At 35.8% G+C, this 18,713-nt stretch overlaps 1 protein-coding gene across 1 annotated transcript in view; it reads left to right on the top strand.

Annotated features, from left to right (window-relative positions):
• The window catches only part of EPYC (epiphycan), a 30,616-nt gene that overhangs the window by 5,909 nt on the left and 5,994 nt on the right, over positions 1–18,713 (top strand). The window contains exon 2 of the mRNA XM_069491051.1: positions 14,542–14,716. Coding sequence (XP_069347152.1) covers positions 14,542–14,716 — 175 coding nt within the window. The remainder of the gene's footprint in view (positions 1–14,541; positions 14,717–18,713) is intronic.

The raw sequence follows: 18,713 nt of genomic DNA, 5'->3' as shown, positions 1-18,713 counted from the left end.
GCAGTCTTTGCCAAATACATTTCTTCCTCATCCCTTTCAATATAAAATAGAAAAATAAGATACAGCTTTCATTGCCAGGTGTTCATAGTCACATTCTTTTAGATAATTAATATGGATCACTTAAATAAATTTGAGCACCAGGCTCATGTTTAAAGCAGAATTCTAGTGTGCTGAACACATCTACATGCATGTATGTTAAACCCATGAGAATACATCCTTAGTAACCCTGGCTGAACAGCTCAGAATTCTTTAACACCTTTGGAAGCCAATTTTTGACATAATGGTCACAATGAGAGATAGCGTCAAGATTATTTATTCAACGGTATAAAACAATTTCAGAAAGAAATACAAAATTCCATTTTCTTTAATAAAAGCCTTAGCTTGTGCTTGAGTAAAAATCCAAATAACATTCTGGATTTCAAATGCTTAAAAAAAATAGAAGACAGACCTATAATTTAAATATTATCTGCTGAAGGTCAGGGCTTACTGGTTAGGAATTGACTGGTACAATGGGTATCCTAAACTAAGTGAATAAATAGGTGAGGATATTTGCTTCCCAATCTCTCTTTGCCTGGGCACGTAACCATTAACACACACACTACAGAGAACAGTGAGAGAAACCACCGGCTTTAGGTATGATTCATGTATACACCCGTTTCATTGTTGGGAGGTAGTTTGTCATGGTGCTGAGTAACACAGTCCCGGGAGTCAGACTTCCTAGATGTGACTGCCAAGTCTTTCCCACTAACTGTATAACCCTGGACAAGTCATACAACTCCTCTGAGCCTCGGCTTCCTGTTTATAAAATACTTTTTGAAGATTAAATTAGATAAACGTGTTAACTGTTTGATATAGAGCCTTGCACATATCAAATGTTTAATAAATGTGAGTAACTTTCCCATAAAATCACTCATTCAATTAACAGCTGCTGAAGTGTATGTGCTATTGATCACAAACGCCTAAGGGAAGGGATGAGATTTGAGCTATAATAAAGGCTAACTTCTATTATGCTTGGGTTCACATTGGGTCCACTTATCAATCTTTTGCTGAGAACCAAATATTGAAGCAGGTAAATTACATCAACTCCTTCCCTCTCGTTTGACACTCCCAGTCTACTGCACTTATATATAGGCAATTTCAACAAAATAAAGTGCAAAAAGATACATATAAAATATATGTATACAAGATTTATAGTTATCTATTGGAATATAAGTTTCTATGAGTTCACTATGTCCTTGAATCTATCATTAGTCATAGACCTGGCAGCTGATCTGAGATATAAAGTATTTTACCTGTGTGTTTATCCACTGCCTTTTCTGAACAGTACTTAAGGGTGCTTACATGAATAAATGCTATGATGTGTACACAAATAAATATATAAAGATAAAAATTTAGACATATAAAATTGTATTCAAGTTTTAGCTCAAAAAGTAATATATAAAATATATATAATGTAGGCTATATTACATTATATTCTCTACACTATCATAAGATATATATTACTAATTATGTTATATTATGAGATGACAAAAATAAATTAAGAAAGTAAGGCAAAGGAAAAATAAAAGTTGGGAACATAATACAAAGCCAGGAGTCAGGTGCATACATCAAACTACATACCATTTTGTATTATAACCTATATGGGTACATATAATATTAAAGTTTTTTTGTGCAATAGTTTAGGTTTTAAGGAACTCCTTATACTTGCTTTGTTGATGCCCTCTCTAAATTCAGGATCAGCTGAGAGACAGAAAAATGGAGCTCTAAATAGCCCCTTCAATACTGATAAAGTCTAGGTTGAAATACAGGACTTAGGTGTGACGCAACTAAGGGCTTCCTGATATAAACTCCAGATCTAAACTATGCCATCGGTCACAGGCAATGGTGGCCAACCACAGGCCTCAGGACAGAGCCTACCCAGCATGCATCGAGGGGTAAGACAGAATGTATGCTCTTGACAGACAAGTGATTCCCCGCAAAAGGGAAGGTGACCCACCTAGGCCCAGTTCCTTTTCTCATTCATCAATTCCCCTAGTCATTCTTCCTCCCTCAGGAGTGGTGAGTAAAGGGATCAAGAGAGGATGTCCCACTCCTCAGGATGGTGTCCTCCCAGGCCGTTAGGCTCAGCCATTAAGTCAGTATGGCTCTCCCTTTCAAGGGAGGAAATCAGCTCATTTTTAGGATAGTCATGCTTTCATCTCCATATAACCTAGGCCCATGCCAACTACCATTCTTTGGTGTATAGATTTTGTCCCAGAAAGGTCTGAAATGGTCAAAAAGCACATCAATGAATTTCTACCAAAGGCCTCTCTGTACCTGAGATTGAAATTTCCCTCTCAGTTGTCTGTTCTACCTCAAATTATACCAAGTCACATTATCCAATAGAGTTTATGAGAGGCTCTACACTGAAATCAAACGCTAAGTGAGTATACTCCAATAATAAAATTCCAGAAACATGGAGATGCCACAAGTTCGTATATAATTCCCCCACCTCTATGAAGTTTTTACATAAAATTTAGAGACTATAGATTAACACCTCTTGCAAATACAGTCTAAAGTTTTTTAAATCCAAAGGGATAGGAGCAAAAAATCAGAATTTCTTGCCTTATGATTTAAAAGTCCAAACAGTTTTAAGTACAAAATTCCCCTTCCCTAATTCCTTTTGCTTCATATCAGCTAGATGCATTCTTAGAGCCTGGGTCAAGCTGGATTCTTTCAGTAACTACAACCTGAGAGGACTTCAGTGTCACACAGGTGTATTAGTTCATTCCCAAGTATCCCCTGACCTTCATATTTAACAAGAATGAAGCATTAATGTACACACAATATTATCACAACACTGGCCCTACCCTCACCAAATTTAAAGAAAAAGTTAATCCTGAGTCCCTAAAAGAGTTATTCTAGGCAAAAATGTATTCCATAAAAATAATATATATTATTGTCAGAGACTCGACAAGAGGATTGATGGTACCTGAGGAAAGTTATAAGATGGAAACATCTTGGTTTAGTCTCTTCCAGATGGTTGTCAGTTCATGTTCCTTGCCTCTGGTCTGCTACCTATGTACTCACAGTTTTGAGAACTCTCTCACTCAGGAGTTAAATTATAACACAGGTTTTACCAATATTAGAGCAGCTCTTCTCAAAGTGTGGTCCCTGAACTGGTAGTAACAGCATCACCTGTGAGGAATACAAGTACTCGGGTCCCACCCCAGACCTAATGAATCAGAAACTCTCTGGAGGGGCCCAATGAACAGTTATTTAACAAGCCCTCCAGGTCTTCCCACTGATTCTATAGTTTGAGAAGCACCAAACTAGGGAAACAAACAAACAAACAAACAAAACCCCTGAACCTAATGTCTCTTCTCTGAGTAACACTTTAGATGTTCAGGTTCTATGGCACCGTTTGTAAATATACAATAGTGGGATAAAAGTCACTGGGTCTTACCTTGAAGCCTTTGAATGACCATTTTTCTGCTAAGCCCTGTGTTTCTGGCACATGATGCTGCATTGCATGCGTGTTCTGTCAGGTGACAGACTCTCTTGTGAGCAAAAATTTTCAGCTGAGGGTTTCTCCAGTCTTGATGCTATGTGCGCAGTGGCTTCTTCCCTTGCCTCCTGCTATGGAATTCAAGAGTCTACTGCCCAGAGAGTTTTCTCTATTCCCCATTTTTTCTTTCAGCTGGAGAATAAACTGCAGCAGATTCCTGAACTAAAGCTGCTGTTGATATTTTTGAAGTCTTTTCCACTGGGAGCCTAGTAAAAAAAAATCCCTCTACCACATTTTCATCAAGACTTTGCTCAACATTTCAACATCTCCTTCCTAAATCTTACTCTGCAGAATAAGTCACTTCTCTGGTTCAATGATTCTCAGCCTTGGCCATATATTTGAATCACCTGTAGAGCTTTTAAAACTCCCAGTTCCTAAGACACTCCAGACCACTGAAATCAGAATATTTGTGGGTAAGACCCAGATTTGATGTTTGACTTCCCTCAGCTATCCTGGCAGTGTCACTCAGTGCTTTTCTTTAAAAAAGTCATTTTAATATGCTTCTTAATTTCGTCTCATTAGTTCTTTAGACTGCATGCTGTAGAAAGAGAGCCTTCCTTTTTTTTTGTTTGATATTTTCGTTCTGGTTCACACTTTTGTTTTTCTAACATAGTCCTCTAGATTTCGTCTTGTGGCACCTTCCACAATAACAGATATAAAATCAGTAAGTTGTGAGGCTGCCAAAAGTAACACTATTCAAAAGAAAATTTGGAAATCTTCCAGTTTCTGAGTTGGATAATCCTACCTGGATATGTTTTCCCATTGGATTAATTTCTAAGCCAGAATTGGAGTTGACATATTATTGTCCTAACTCTCCATTAAAATGCCTGATTTTCACTGGATCTTCCCTAATTGCACAAATTTCTCATTCTTGCACTTCGAGGGCAAGTTCTGGTAAACCCTGCCTTGAATTTTCTAGGGACAGAGAGATTTACCCTGTGTTTTTTAAGGTACACACACACACACAGGCTTTGAAATAATACAAGAATTTTGCTTGGTGATGTTGTTATCCATTATCAATTATTGCGATGATTTAATTGTGATTATTGTGAACATTGTTGTACAATTATTGGTTTGTGATGCCAATGCAGCCAATGTAAAATGCAGATATGTGAGCTATAAAAGGTAATCACAATGACACCATGCCAATCTCCTTGCTAACTTTCAATGTGGGCTTCAAAGTGTTAAATGGCATGTATGCAAATATATAATTTTATACTATATTCCTTGACACATTTGAAAAGATGAACAGAGAAAATATATACAAAAATATTGATGCTTGATCAAATCTTTTCAGAAGTGTGTTCCCTTGGAGTTTTGATATCAAAAACTCTGATTAAAGACATAGAAATGAAAGAAATCATATCTAAGAAATTTTAAGATAAAAATTCTTCTACTGTAACTATATTGAATTTGTAAGATATGTAAAGAGAAATTGGAAATTGAAGAGGATAGTAAATTTTGGTAGCAGAGAAAAAAAAAAAAAAAAGAACATCCCAGAGGCTAATTTGTCAAGCCAATAAAATTCTATTCAGCAGTCTTCTTTTACTGGCAGGATGATTTCTGTTATGCTAATGACTGCAAAAACTTATGATCGGTTTAACAAATGTAAAGATTTTGATCTCTTGGGAAACAGCCCTTCTTTTGCCTTATGTTATTATAGAGCTGATTTATCTAGAGTTCTTTGTACTGGTTCTATGGTCATCAACACTCTTGTGATTATAATTAGCTTCCCAAGTGGGACTACCTGCACAGAATGTGTTGATGGCAATAAGAGGATTCAGGTGGGCATTCTGGTTTCATGCAGTCTTTTGAACTTGTTTAAAATAATTCTGCCCCTCAGAGATAAAGTTAGCTTTCTAAATTTGTAAAAGTTTGCAAGAATTTGCCACTGATATTGGACAGTAATTATCCCTTGCAAAGGCAATTCACTGTTAGCTGCTCCTCCCTGGGGCATCCTCTCTAAATGCACATTTTTTCCTATTTAAAATGTCTATAGGTACCCTGTGATAATATAGTCATTATCACTATCAACTTCTTCCTCATGAGTAAACAATAGTTTTATACAAAGAAGTTCTACAAATTAAAATGCATGGCTTATTATACTTTGTGCCTCTCTAAAGGCTGTGTTAGAAGAAACAATTTGTTTTGTGTTGCGATGAAAAATATTGAAACATAAAAAAAACAAAAAGAAAAAAAGAAACAACCAAATTACTCCACCACAAATAAAGAGAGTTCAGAAGATTCCAAATATCTTGGTTTTCAGACCAACGTCTTTGTTTTCAATTACTGTGACTGACTCCCCCGCCCCCATCCTCATGAGATTACTGATTTCAGCCTACACTCAATTATCTAAATTGTCCTTCTGGCATCCTTATGTGGAGAAAAAGGGCAGTAAGGGAAAAGGGAACATGAACTGACTTTGCTATTAGATAATGTTTCTAAAGTCTTTGCCAAAGTTCCCTACCAATATTACTTGGAGACATTTAATTAGAATTAGATAATATAATAAGAAGCCTATTAAGTTTCTTGAGCCTAAGGAGATGATGGTGAATGGAGTCCTGAATAAACTGAGATAAAGCTGAAGTAGAAAATCTTTCTGGCAACTAAAAATGGAATATTGCCATTTACTGACAATAAGAAATGGAAATTAGAAAATAAAGATGTGAGCAAAGAAAATAATACTGATGTCTCAAAACAAACAAATAAACAAAAAAAACCCCAAAGACTAGACGGTACAAATACGTGAAACTATTAAATCACCTCTTGTCTCTTTTGCATTAAATTTTGACTTAAACATTACATTCAATGCAAAGAAGCATTAACCTTCAGAGTTATGAATTTATGAAGAATAACCATACACTGGGATAGAGTGGGAAAAAAAAACTAAGAAAGCATTTACATGTTCTAAATTCATATCCTAGCAAGTCAGCATCAATTATAATAATTTTATCCTATCTAATATAAACAAAAACCCATTAACTAATTTTGATATTCAACTTGCAAATATTTATTTATTAATTGCTATTCATTTTGGCTTAAGTTAGTAAAATACTGAGATTTAAAAATAAATATATTGAAATAATGATAAATTTACTCAAATTTGTGGATATTTCAGTAAGTACTATATAAAATAACCAAGATCAAATAACAGTTGTTTGTAAAAAAGAAATCAGAGAGGATAGAGACCAAAAAAATGTGCAAGTATTTTTTCTAATGTCAATGCTATGTGCTAGATAAATCAACCTATAAAATAAAAATTGCTCTCTCCATATAATTAGGAAATGGATAAAAAACCAAAAATTGAAAATCAAAAATATTGGGGCAAGTTATACTAGTAGATGTAACAAATAACTCCAAAGTCCCAGTGACTTAACACAATAAAAGTTTACATCTTGCTGGCACGACTGTCCAGTACAGGTCAAAGGGTACTACTTTGTCCTATTTTCCTCCTTGTAGTTACTCAGAGATAGAAAATTCTTTCATGCTAGAACTTCATCATCTTCAACCTGAGACTTCAAGGTCCACTGGTATCTTCCACTGACAGATTAAGGGAAGAGAAGGAATGTGGAGAACGTGCACTTGCTCTGCATCGACTTGGACCAGATGTGGCACATCACTTCCTCTCCCACTCAGCTGGCTAGAACCGGCCATGTGACCCAACTTAGATTCCGAGAAAGTAGAGAATGTATTTTAGCTTAACGTTCAGAAGGAAAAGGAAACAAGTACATACATGGGATTGTCTCACCCATCCTGTAGAAGCAGGCTGTTCTGACATAATACTTATTTCTTATAAAAGTAAGAGAGAATTATAATAAATGCTGATTGTATTTCACAATTCTCCCACATCAATGTCAAATGAGATTTTTCATGATTGTCAGTTTGAGGGAATGATTAACTGAATGCCAAGTACTCCCATAGGGCCAAAAGGCCTTGGCATGGCCTTTGGCCTCTAGGGTCAGCACCTGAATTTTGTAAGCATAGTCAGTCATGATCAGATTAGATTCTAGGTTGATGAATGATGCCACACAAAAATCATATGAGGCTTAAAACATGAACAAGAAAGTCCACTTATGAATTTATAATGTGAATAGGCATTTCCCAGTGATGACAGTGCTAACTTTTCCTATTCAGAGACCCTCGTTCTCAGATAAGGAAAATAAGAAGCTGGATTATTCAGTAGAAGTTTATTTGGATGAGTACAGAATCCATGCCAGTTATTTCCATAATTTTCATCTAGCCCATGATGAGATCCAATGAAACATTTCTTCTCCATGTCAGAAATAATCTCCTTGGGGCCTGTATTGTTCATATTCAACAAATTTACTATTTCTCTCCTCCAGACAGTGCTGGCCACAATAACGAACTAATCTTTTGGGAGCCTAAATTTTCTAGGCTGCCATTCTTTTCATTTTCCTTTTTTGCCTTTTAGCTGAATTACCATCACAACTAGAGTAAAGAGTCAAGAAGCTGCTTCCAAGGGCTTGGGAGGAATAATTTTCTTTCATTGTGTATTAAGATCACTTTTCCATCATGAAAACAACCGAAAGTAACTTCAATTTCTTGGGGTGGAGATCTCAAAGTGACACTATCCCTGGTCCTAGCTGTATCTATACTAAAATATGCATTATTCTTCCTATAGGAACAATTATATCTTCATTCTACAATGAGTATCAATGAATCAACAAGGATCTCAGTGTACACACATGCTTCTACTTTCTCTTTTTTCAGGAATTTTCTGGACTGTCCTTATTTCCCAATTGCACATAAGAGCAAAGGAAATATCAATAAAACATTTCCACCTCTGCCTAAGTTGGGGTGTGAAGTCAAAATTGTAAAGAATGTGGCTGAGATAAAGAGCATATGAAGGAAAAAAAAGAGAAAAACCTAGGCATTAAGACTGGTTAACTGATGATTTAGAGTTCATATGTGCTCAGGCAGGGATATCACCTGCTACACACCCAGGGAACACCATTCACATAGAATATCCCATGAATAGTGCCTCTCGAAGTTGTGCAATAGAGTGGCTCTACCTCTGGGAGTATAATTCCATCTTTCCCTCAAATATAGAACATGCCTAACTCACATTCTTAAATCAGCAATAGATTCGAAGTCAGTTCCATCAAAGGAAGTCAAAGCACACATCCTTAATTTCCTTTCACAATATGTTTGCCCCTACAAGGAAGGTCCATTGGCAGGCATGGAGCTGTCTGAGCCATAACTAATTGATTTTCACACCTGCTCTCTCATGTACCTTTAACCATGTTACGATATTTTCTTTTTTTTTTTCTCACCCTGATGTACAAAACAATACTCTAATGTGTCAAAAATTGTCATTGTTTACCTGTACTGATTCAATGATATTTATCAGAAGGCCTACTAACAGCTAGGCACACTGGGGCAGGAGCTGGGAATATAATGGTGAAAAAGAAAAGAGATAGATAGTATTTGCCCTCCTGGGGTGATAGATATTAATCAAATATTCACATGTACGACATAAAATCTGTAGCATTTTTTGCTCTATAACAGATAATCCCACATTTTTGTGACTTAAAACAATCATTTGTTTAACTCACAGTTTTTTAGTTCTGCCATTTGGGCTCTGCTGTGCTTCTGGTTTGGACCAGGTTCACTCAGATATCTGTGATCAGCCACTGAGTTGGTTCAGGGCTGGCTGGACTAGGTTGGCCTCAGATGAGATGGTTTCCTCTCCACCATGTGCTCTCTCACCTTCCAAGAGGCTGACCACACTCTGTTTATGATGACTAGGCAGGGTTCCTAGAAAGCAAATGGAAATTTGCAATGTTTCTGGAGGAAAAACCTTCAAAATTGACATAACGTGAGCACATACTATTGACTAAAACAAATTAGGGGCTGGTCTAAACTTAAACTTCAAGGGATGAGAAATTAGGCTCTACCCTGTGATTACAGTTGAAAGGCATATTGCAAAAGCACATGGATCCAAGGAAGGGAATAACTGCAACAAGTTTTAAAAATCTGCCACAAATACAATGGTTGATACGCCAACAGGAAGTATACAATGCTGTGAGAGCCACCAAACACATTTGTCTGAGTCAGTGAGATCATGAGAAGTTTCCCTGCGGAAGTGACACTTGAACTGAATAGAAAGAACAAATAGGCAGTTAATTAGAAAAGCAGAGAGGAGAGAATTCCAGGCAGAAAGATTAGTGCATGCAAATGTCCTATAGAAGGAGCATTGAGAGCATAAGAAATTAAAGACATCCAGTGCAGCTTAAGTAGACACAAAAGAGCACAATTGGTATGAGATGGAGGATGAGGACACCTAGAAAGGCCAAACTGTGTCCTGTAAGTCAAAGATTTTTAAACTTGTTCTAAAAATAATAACAAACACTTTTTTTTCAATTCTTTAATTTTTTATTTTTAATTGTTATGGGTACATAATAGTTATGTATATTTATAGGGTACATGTGATGTTTTGATACAAGAATATAATGTTTATTAATCAAATCAGGGTAACTGGGGTATCTAAAAGCTGATCTCATGGAAGGACAGACTAGAATGGTGGTTACCAGGGGATTAGGTGGTTAGGGAGAAAACAGGGATTGGGAGATGTTGATCAAAGGATATAAAATTACAGTTATACAGGAGGGGGGGAAAGCCTAGAATAGGTGAATATAGAGAGAATAGGCAAATATACAGAGACAGAATTGATAAGTGATTGCCTGGGGCCAGGGAGTGGGGAGGGGGAGAGGCACTGGGGAGAGAATTTGGGAATGACTGCTAATGGTTATGGAATTTCTGTCTTGGGTGATGAAAATGCTCTAAAATTGATTGTGTTGATGGTTGCCTAACTGTGAATATACTAAAAAGCCATTGGCTTGTACACTTTAAATGGGTGAATTGCATGATACGTGAATTATATCTCAATAAAGCTGTTAAAAAAAAAAGAGTTCATTCATTCTCACTGCATGTATACTGGACGATATTCCAATTTCCTGTAAGTACACTATTGCTATATTCCAGGCAAGAGAGGATACTAATTTAGATTACAGTGATTGTGGCAGATAGGAGGCAAAAATAATGGTATTGAGAGATATTTAGAAAATACTATCCACAAGTATTAATGCAATGGACAGTGGATCATAACTTAAGCATAATGCCTGGCATACACATTCAGTCTGGTTGATTAGATAATTATAAAGACTGGCAAACTTTCTAACATATATAAATTCATTCATTCACTCAGTGATACTTCCATTCATTCATAAAGGTAGGGATCAAATCTGGGCAACTTAAATTCCTTCATAGCACTTTTTCCATCACGCATATATTACATTTTCACTGAGGTCTTCACTAGAAACTTAGCTGTAGATTGACTGCTGAGATTTTTAAAAATCAAAATATCACAAAAAACAGATTGAGTTGTATTAATTCAAACACAATGTTGAATGGCAGCAAATTGTGATCACCATAAACAGGTAGAGCTAGCATGCTCAACAAGAAGTCTGCACTAAAGGGACTCAGTGGCACATGAAGCAATGAGTAAGAAGTATGACTGCTGTTTCTGAACACACACATTCTTTATAATTTTATAATGAAATTGAGACAAATAAATTAAGGAGGCTCAATGGTAGCAATATAGTTATACAGATCATTTAGATATGCTTTTTGCTAAGGGACAAATTAATTTCATCAAAATTATTTTTAACCAAATGTTACTGTCATTTAAAATGGTCCTGAGTGCTTTTATAGAGAGATTCTTCTATCGACAACAATGCTGATTACTGGAAAATGAAGGTCTTAAATTTTTTTGCAGTATTATTAACAACATAAATATTGCTAGCCAAAGTTTCAGTTCAATCTGATAGAAGAAATGTAAGCAGATTATTTTCTACTGAGAGTCTTTATTTCTCCAGGGAGCAGAAACTTAATCTGAGACATTTCAGGGTCATTCTACCCCCTTTACCCTGAGATTGGATTGAGATCTGGGCTTTTCACATGGAGTCAAGGCTGTGCAGGGTGCAGAGGCTGAGGTAGACGTAAAGATTTTTTTTCTTGGCAATTATCTCTCCAGGCTGACATCTGCTGAGACCTCACTCTACCCAGATCACTGTCTGGACTATGCATTCGTCATCTCTGGTATAGATTTACTCTTTCAGGACACCAATTGTGCTTCTAAGCACAGTCTACCATGACATAAATTATCTACAGTTCTAAGGCCAGGAAAACAAGAGAACAGAAATTGACAACGTACCGCAAACCAATCAAATCAAAGATGTACCCTGCTGGTACTAGGTCAAGACGACGTGCAAGTGCAGTGATGATTAAGATCAAAGTCATATGTAGTAGTGACTTTTGTACTATGTTGTTAAATTTTAGGGTAATATAATGAACAATTTAAAAAGTGCATGCAGTAGGAAGCAAGTCAGATTAAAACAAGGAAGTAAAGGAAAAAGAATGGAGGAAAGCTCTGGAAGAATTTATGAATATTTATATAAGTGTCTCCATTATATTTTCCTTTGAGTATTGCCAATTGTGTCTAAAGAAAAAGGGGCAGGGATATTTTCTGGCCATTTGTGTTTACGTTCAAATTTAGTTTTCTGCAACATAAGCATAAAAGTCTGCCACACGGACAGCCAGGTGGTTATGTTTCCCTGGCCTCATTATTTTGTATGCATTGCTTCACAACTTCATATCACGGTATGAAGATTGTTAAAAGAGGGAAAAAGACAGAAGCCTAAATCACTTCTATTTAATAGTGAGAATAAATGTGTCTACAAAGCAAAAGGCTCTCCAGGCACAGTACTTTGAGGTTACAGCTCTGCAGTTGTGCTCAACTGAAAAGGCATTCCTTTTTGTTGGTTTTCAAAGTTGTTTCAGCATTCACATTTTATTTGCAAGTAAGCATGAACAAAACAGTTTCTGATAAACACAAAAACCGTTTTTGCTTCATTATACTGGATGACAAGTGAGATCTTACAGCTTCACACCAAATCAGTGGAAAAACAATTATCTGTAAAAAGTATGTGCAAACATTTTTCTTACAAAGCTAAAGATTCAAGGCAACGTGTCTGGAATTTGTTTCTCCCTTTAGGCTGCCTCCATTCCATGAAACATCTGCCTCAATTTCCGCTCTTCCTGGAGCCTCCTTTTGGTCTCTTTGCAAATCCATTCCTTCTGAATCTGCCTCATTCTGACCCTACAGATGGAAACCGTATGTCTTTCTGTTTAAGGAAATGTGCACAATCTTCTCAGCTGGAGATTTCTGGCCAAGCTTTACAGTATCTTCATGTATGGCTTCTAAAGTACCCAATTCAGCATAATCTGCTTTTGGTGTGATTTCATGCTTTAAATGATTTAAAGTAAGCATTAGCACATTCATTGATTCTTAGAAAATCTCTGAAGTTAAGCATAGGGCTGTGAATTAGATATATTTTGGAAAGCAAACTTTTAAAAAAATTATATTTCAGTAGTACTTGTTGATCGCCTATTATGTTACAGACCAGAGGTACACAGATAAAATATATAACTCAAGAGTTTACCATCTAATAGGCTTGGATAGGCACAAAACTGATGCAACCAATACAATACAGTACAGGAAAAGCTGAAATAGACTCTACGGAAGCACAGAAGAAAGCACAATTCAGAAATGTCAACTGACAAAGGAGAGTTTAGTGTCTCTTAAAAAGGATAATTTTCATCTGTGATTTGCAGTGTATTCAAGTCTATCAAAATCAACACTATATAATCATAAGTCTATCTTTAAAATCTTATGGTTATCTGAAACATCCAGAAAATATCTGGTCTAATTACGTGTTTATTTTAGAAATGAATAGTTTGCAAATCATTATGGCATTAAGTAATTTACAAAGTAACTTGTGAGTTTCTTTGCAATTTTAATGAAAGCAAACAAAGAAGGGTGGAAAGGAGCAAGAAGCAATATTGATGTGGTTAAAGGAGAACCTGGGACTTCTGGGGATGTTGTGGGGACACGGACCACAAAGGGTGGGTTCCTGATGTTACCACCCCAATTGTCTAGAGCAAATTTCCAGCCCAAGCTTACAAGGTCATCCGAGAGGTAGACATTTACTAAGTAATACAAAGGAATAGACATTGAGACAAGGGACGATAGTAAGGCTTTGTAAGGCTTTGTTCTAAATCCAAAAAGTATTCTTAGAAGCAACAACTCATTACTTAAAATGAGCAAATAAGAAGAGAGAAAACAGGGTGAAATCTAAAATATAATCTCTGAAAAAAATCTTTGAATAATTTTGCAATTTTATAAATGCTTCCTAGTGTCAGCCCTCTCCAAAAGGTCAATCAGGCATATCAACATACCCAAATATTGTTGCTAACATCTGTTATTCAAATAATATTGACAACATATGAGAAGTGGCATATCATAATCAAATCATATAGTTTTTATGACACTATAATTTTCTTTTAGTAAAGAGGATACTTTTTAATAAAATGCCATTAGAGGAGTATAAGTTGTTGGTAAGTAACAGAATATTTGAATCTAGGAAATCAAGAATTGACAGGACAGGAAAATACACATCAATTTCTTACTAGTTATTATCTTCCATGAGAGTAAAATTAGGGCTGGAGAGTGAAGGGGACTTCTGGATTTTATTCTGCACACTTCTGGATTAATTTGAATCTTTCACAACAATAATGTATGCTTGTAATGCTATGTAGTGTTAGAAAACAATACAGAAGGCTTTTTAAACCTATGAAGTGCACAAACATAATATGATGTTAAAAGACCAAGAAGACAAAGAAAGAAAAAGGTATTAGAAACAATTTCTCAGATTCCAGAAACAGAATTAATTAAAGCCAACAACAGTTACTAGAACCATGTATGCTCCCCCAAGCAAACAGGCCAGGCACATTGTGCTGAACCTCAGAACAGGACTGACCTCTTGTGGCAAATGTGGGTACATTTTAAATCTGTGTCACTGCCACCCAGGGTGATTGAGAAGGTTGCCTGATGACATTCTGCCTTTTTTCAGATTGAAATAGCAACAGTGATGCCTTCAGGGAACAGAGAGCTCCTAACTCCACCCCCACAGCCTGAAGAGGCCCAAGAGGAGGAAGGGGAGGAGGAATCCACCCCCAGGCTGATCGATGGCTCTTCCCCACAGGAGCCCGAATTCACAGGGGTTCTGGGCCCGCACACCAACGAAGGTCTGTACATCAAAGCTGAATTATAACTGAATTCACTTCATCATCCCTCAAACCTGCCAAGCTCCAACTCCAGAGGGAACCCACATGACCCAAGGAGAAAGTTTTGGAATAGGCTAGGTTTGAAGCAGGAGTTACACACATATTTTAGATTCAAATATAAAGCAGTTCTAATAATTCAGTTTCGGCCTGATGGAAATGATCAAATAACCAAAGATTTGGAGTGGAAATATTTGTCTGGCATCATTACTCAAAACTTTTGGGTGGAATGCATTTATTTCTAGAACAAAGGGTTTTCTATGAGCAAGATGAAATCTATGTCTCTGAGATCAGGCTGCAGCAGTCCAAAGTGATAAGGTGAGAAGGAATGACGATGATAATAGTGGCAATTGTCATAACAATATTTTACATTGATTGAGCACATACTATCTGTGGACCTAATGCTCAGCACTTCACATTATCTCGCTTGACTATTACAACCTTCCTGTGAGGATGTTAGTATTATTCTTCTCATTATCACTGAAAAAACTATAACTCAAAGAGGGTTATAACTTGCCAGAGATTACAAAGATATCAGTACACTGGGTTAAAGCAAGCCTATTCAGATTCTTGTCTGTGTATTTATTGGAAAAATAGGTTTCTCCTCCTCATTCAATCCTAGGAAACAACAGAGAAAGGAAAAGAAAAACATTCCATAACATCAGATACCATTTTGCATGGCCTAAAGATGATCTAAACCAGAGCCTTTTAGTTAATGAGAAGGAATTCCTGGTGCTAAATGTGATTCTATGATTTGTCTATATTTATTATTAGAATCTGTCACTGTCAGCCTCAGGGATACTCAAGAGGACTAACACCAGAATACTTTTACTTACATAGAAAACAGCATAGTAAGGGGGTAAAAAAAAAAATTGAGGTGGGTTCTCATTGTAAAGATTTAGTGAATATTGAACATCTCTTTATTGTACAAGGAAAATTTGTTGAGTCAAAAATGGATAAACTCTTCTATCAATAATAGATTCTTAATAATAACTAACATTTATTATACTCACTATAGATCATGAATTACATTTATTCATTTAATCCTGACACCAATGCTGTTAGGTAAGGTAAGTTCTAGTACCTTAGAACTTATTTTTCTGTAGATACAAAACATTTTTAAATGGCCACTGTTCTTGGATATTTCTGTCCAGTACAAGGAGAGAAACATCTAAACAAATTTAGAGGCAATACTGTGTTTTGCAAAAAGTCTGTACAGAACATATTGGGAGACAAAAGAGAGGGAAGAGCAATATAACATAAGGCAAGACTAAGTAAGAATAAGAGTACAGGAGTCAAAACTGAGACAGAACAGCCAAATCATATGCATCTAAATCCCAGCTCTGCGGCTCGCTGTATGTACACTCTTGAGCAAGGCGTTCAATATTTTGTGTGCCTTAGTTTCCTCATCTAAAAAAAAGTAGATAATAAATAATAGAACTTAACTTTATACAGTTGTTGTCAGAATTAAATGAATGAACATAGTGCCTAGAGTACAGTAGGTATAAGAAATGTTATTTATTATCAAGATCCTATTATTGATAGAGGTTATCCATTTTTTTTTTACTCCTAACAAATTTTTCAGTGTACAATACAGTATTGTTAACTATAAATACTATGTTGTTTAGCGGATCTCTACACCTTATTCATCCTGCATAACTGAAACTTTTCACTCCTTGAACAACTCTCCATTTCCCCTCCACCACAACCCTTGGTAACCACTATTCTACTCTTTGCTCCTATAAGTTTTTAACTGTTCACTAATAAGTAATATTAAAAGTTGCCTTTTGCAATATATGTAACCTAAACTTTTGTACCACCATAATATGCTGAAATAAAAAAAGAAAAAACACTCATAGAAGCATTCGAGAGAAAAAATGATACAACACAATAAAATATATATTATTAAAAAAAGTTACCTTTTATCAAATGCTTCCTATATGCCAATCACTTAAAGTTTTTGATGTACATTAACTCTCTGAAGAGAGTCACAACAACACTAGGTACTGTTTTCTCCATTTTATAAATAAGAAAAATAAAACTCCAACATAATATAAAATTTGTCCAAGATCATAAGGGTGGTACCTAGTGGTCCTGGAATGCAAACACATATCACCACATCATAAGTCAGTGTCTTCACAAAAAGAGGTAGGAAGATACACACGCAATGAGAAGGAAATGTAAATATCTGGCAGAAAGCACCCTAAATAGGAAAATTAAATATCCCTAGAACATTACTTACTTTTAAGTAATTTTATATCCTTCAAAAGTTGATCCATCTGGCATTAATACCTGGGGTCTTTCATCTGATTCAGGAATAGCAGAGAAGCATGATGCCCAATAGTTTTAAAAGCTTTAATCAAGTTATGACTCAATAATGTCAGTTTTGAAACAGTACAAAATCTGAAATTTTTCTTCTTATTTTTGTCTCTAAAGTAGTCCAAGGGTGAATAATGAAGTTAAAACTTTTATTCATAATTTAATTTTCAGAGAAGCATAAATTAATAAAAGTTAAATAGTTTTGAAATAGTTAGAACATTAAAAATCAAAATATAATATTCTAGAATATTATATTAATAAATAATAAAATAATATTCTAGAGCCATGTAATGTAGGCTTGAGTTGTGAGTAGAAAAGCTAGAATTAAATTATAACCAATGTGAATATATATCAATTACCCTAGACAATTATTGCTAAATTAGCAAGACCATGAATAGATAGAAGAATCAAATATCTTACCTCTTACAATTTTTATGAGTAGAAAATATTAATTTATAATGATTGGAGAAATTAGCAAGTATTAAATATTTTACAGCTCCCCCTTAAAATTTTTTTCCTGGCTTTTCATTCTTAAAATAGTTTTCATTCCTGAAGTTGTTATTGTAAATGATTTTGCTATTTAATGATAGCAATAAGACCTTAGTTGGTGCATTATTAGTTCTTGATCATGAACCACAAATAGACTCTTCAACAAGGGTGACCAAATGTCCTGGTTTGTCTGGGTGTGAGGAGTTCGGGAAATGAGTGTCTTTCAATGCTAAAGGCAGGAAAGTCCCAGGTCAACCAAGATGAATTGATCACCACTGAGCAATTCCCAGACATTTTGAAATTCCACCAATCTCCTCTTCTAATTTTTGTCATGGCTATTTCACTGTCTCCATTCATCTTTCATCTCACTACCTGTCTTTACCTTTTCGTCTAGAGCTCTCAGCTCTTCAGATAACCTAATGTCCCACTTCACAGAGAAAGTGCAATCTCCCAGTCACCAGCTCCTGGGACTTTGTGTTTCCAGACATATAATCTACCTACATCTAGATCAATGCACTCTAATTCCCTCTTCTCCTAAGGCGCAGAGACACTGTCTGTCCTTCCACACGTGGGATATGTATTCCTTCCACTGTGCTTTGAGTTCTAGTTCCCACTGCCATTTCATGGTCCCTTTTATACTCAACTCTCCTCCTCCGGGATCCCTCCCACTTTAATCACCCCCCTCAATCATTCAAACCACAAACACATCTTCTTGCGGTTATAGCAATCTCTCTTTGCTCATTCTTCACCAGCATCTCAAGAGCATCTTCTGTATTTGCTGTATCATTCCCTGACCTTCAACTTCTCCCTTAGCTGACTGTTATCCAGCTTCCGACCCCATCATTCCACAGATCTTGGAAGGTGTCTGATAATCATTGTAACAATTAATCCAAGTACATTTTTCAGTTAACTGATCTGACATTTCAGCAGCCTTAAGCTATTGATTATTTCCTTAAAACTCTCTCTCCACTTGGTCTCCATATTATTGCCTTATCTTGTTTTTCCTCCTTTCTTCTGGTCATTGATGACAACCATGCTATATCGCTCATCAGTTTACAATACATTTTTGAAATGTTACAAAGAATATATTAATTGTGGGGGAAACTTTGATATATTTTATTTTAATATTGCATTTGCAGAAAACTTTATAAGA

This window comes from Eulemur rufifrons, chromosome 16 (genome assembly GCF_041146395.1).
Source record: "Eulemur rufifrons isolate Redbay chromosome 16, OSU_ERuf_1, whole genome shotgun sequence".
NCBI lineage: Eukaryota > Metazoa > Chordata > Mammalia > Primates > Lemuridae > Eulemur > Eulemur rufifrons.
This window is presented reverse-complemented; position numbering and strand designations above follow the sequence as displayed.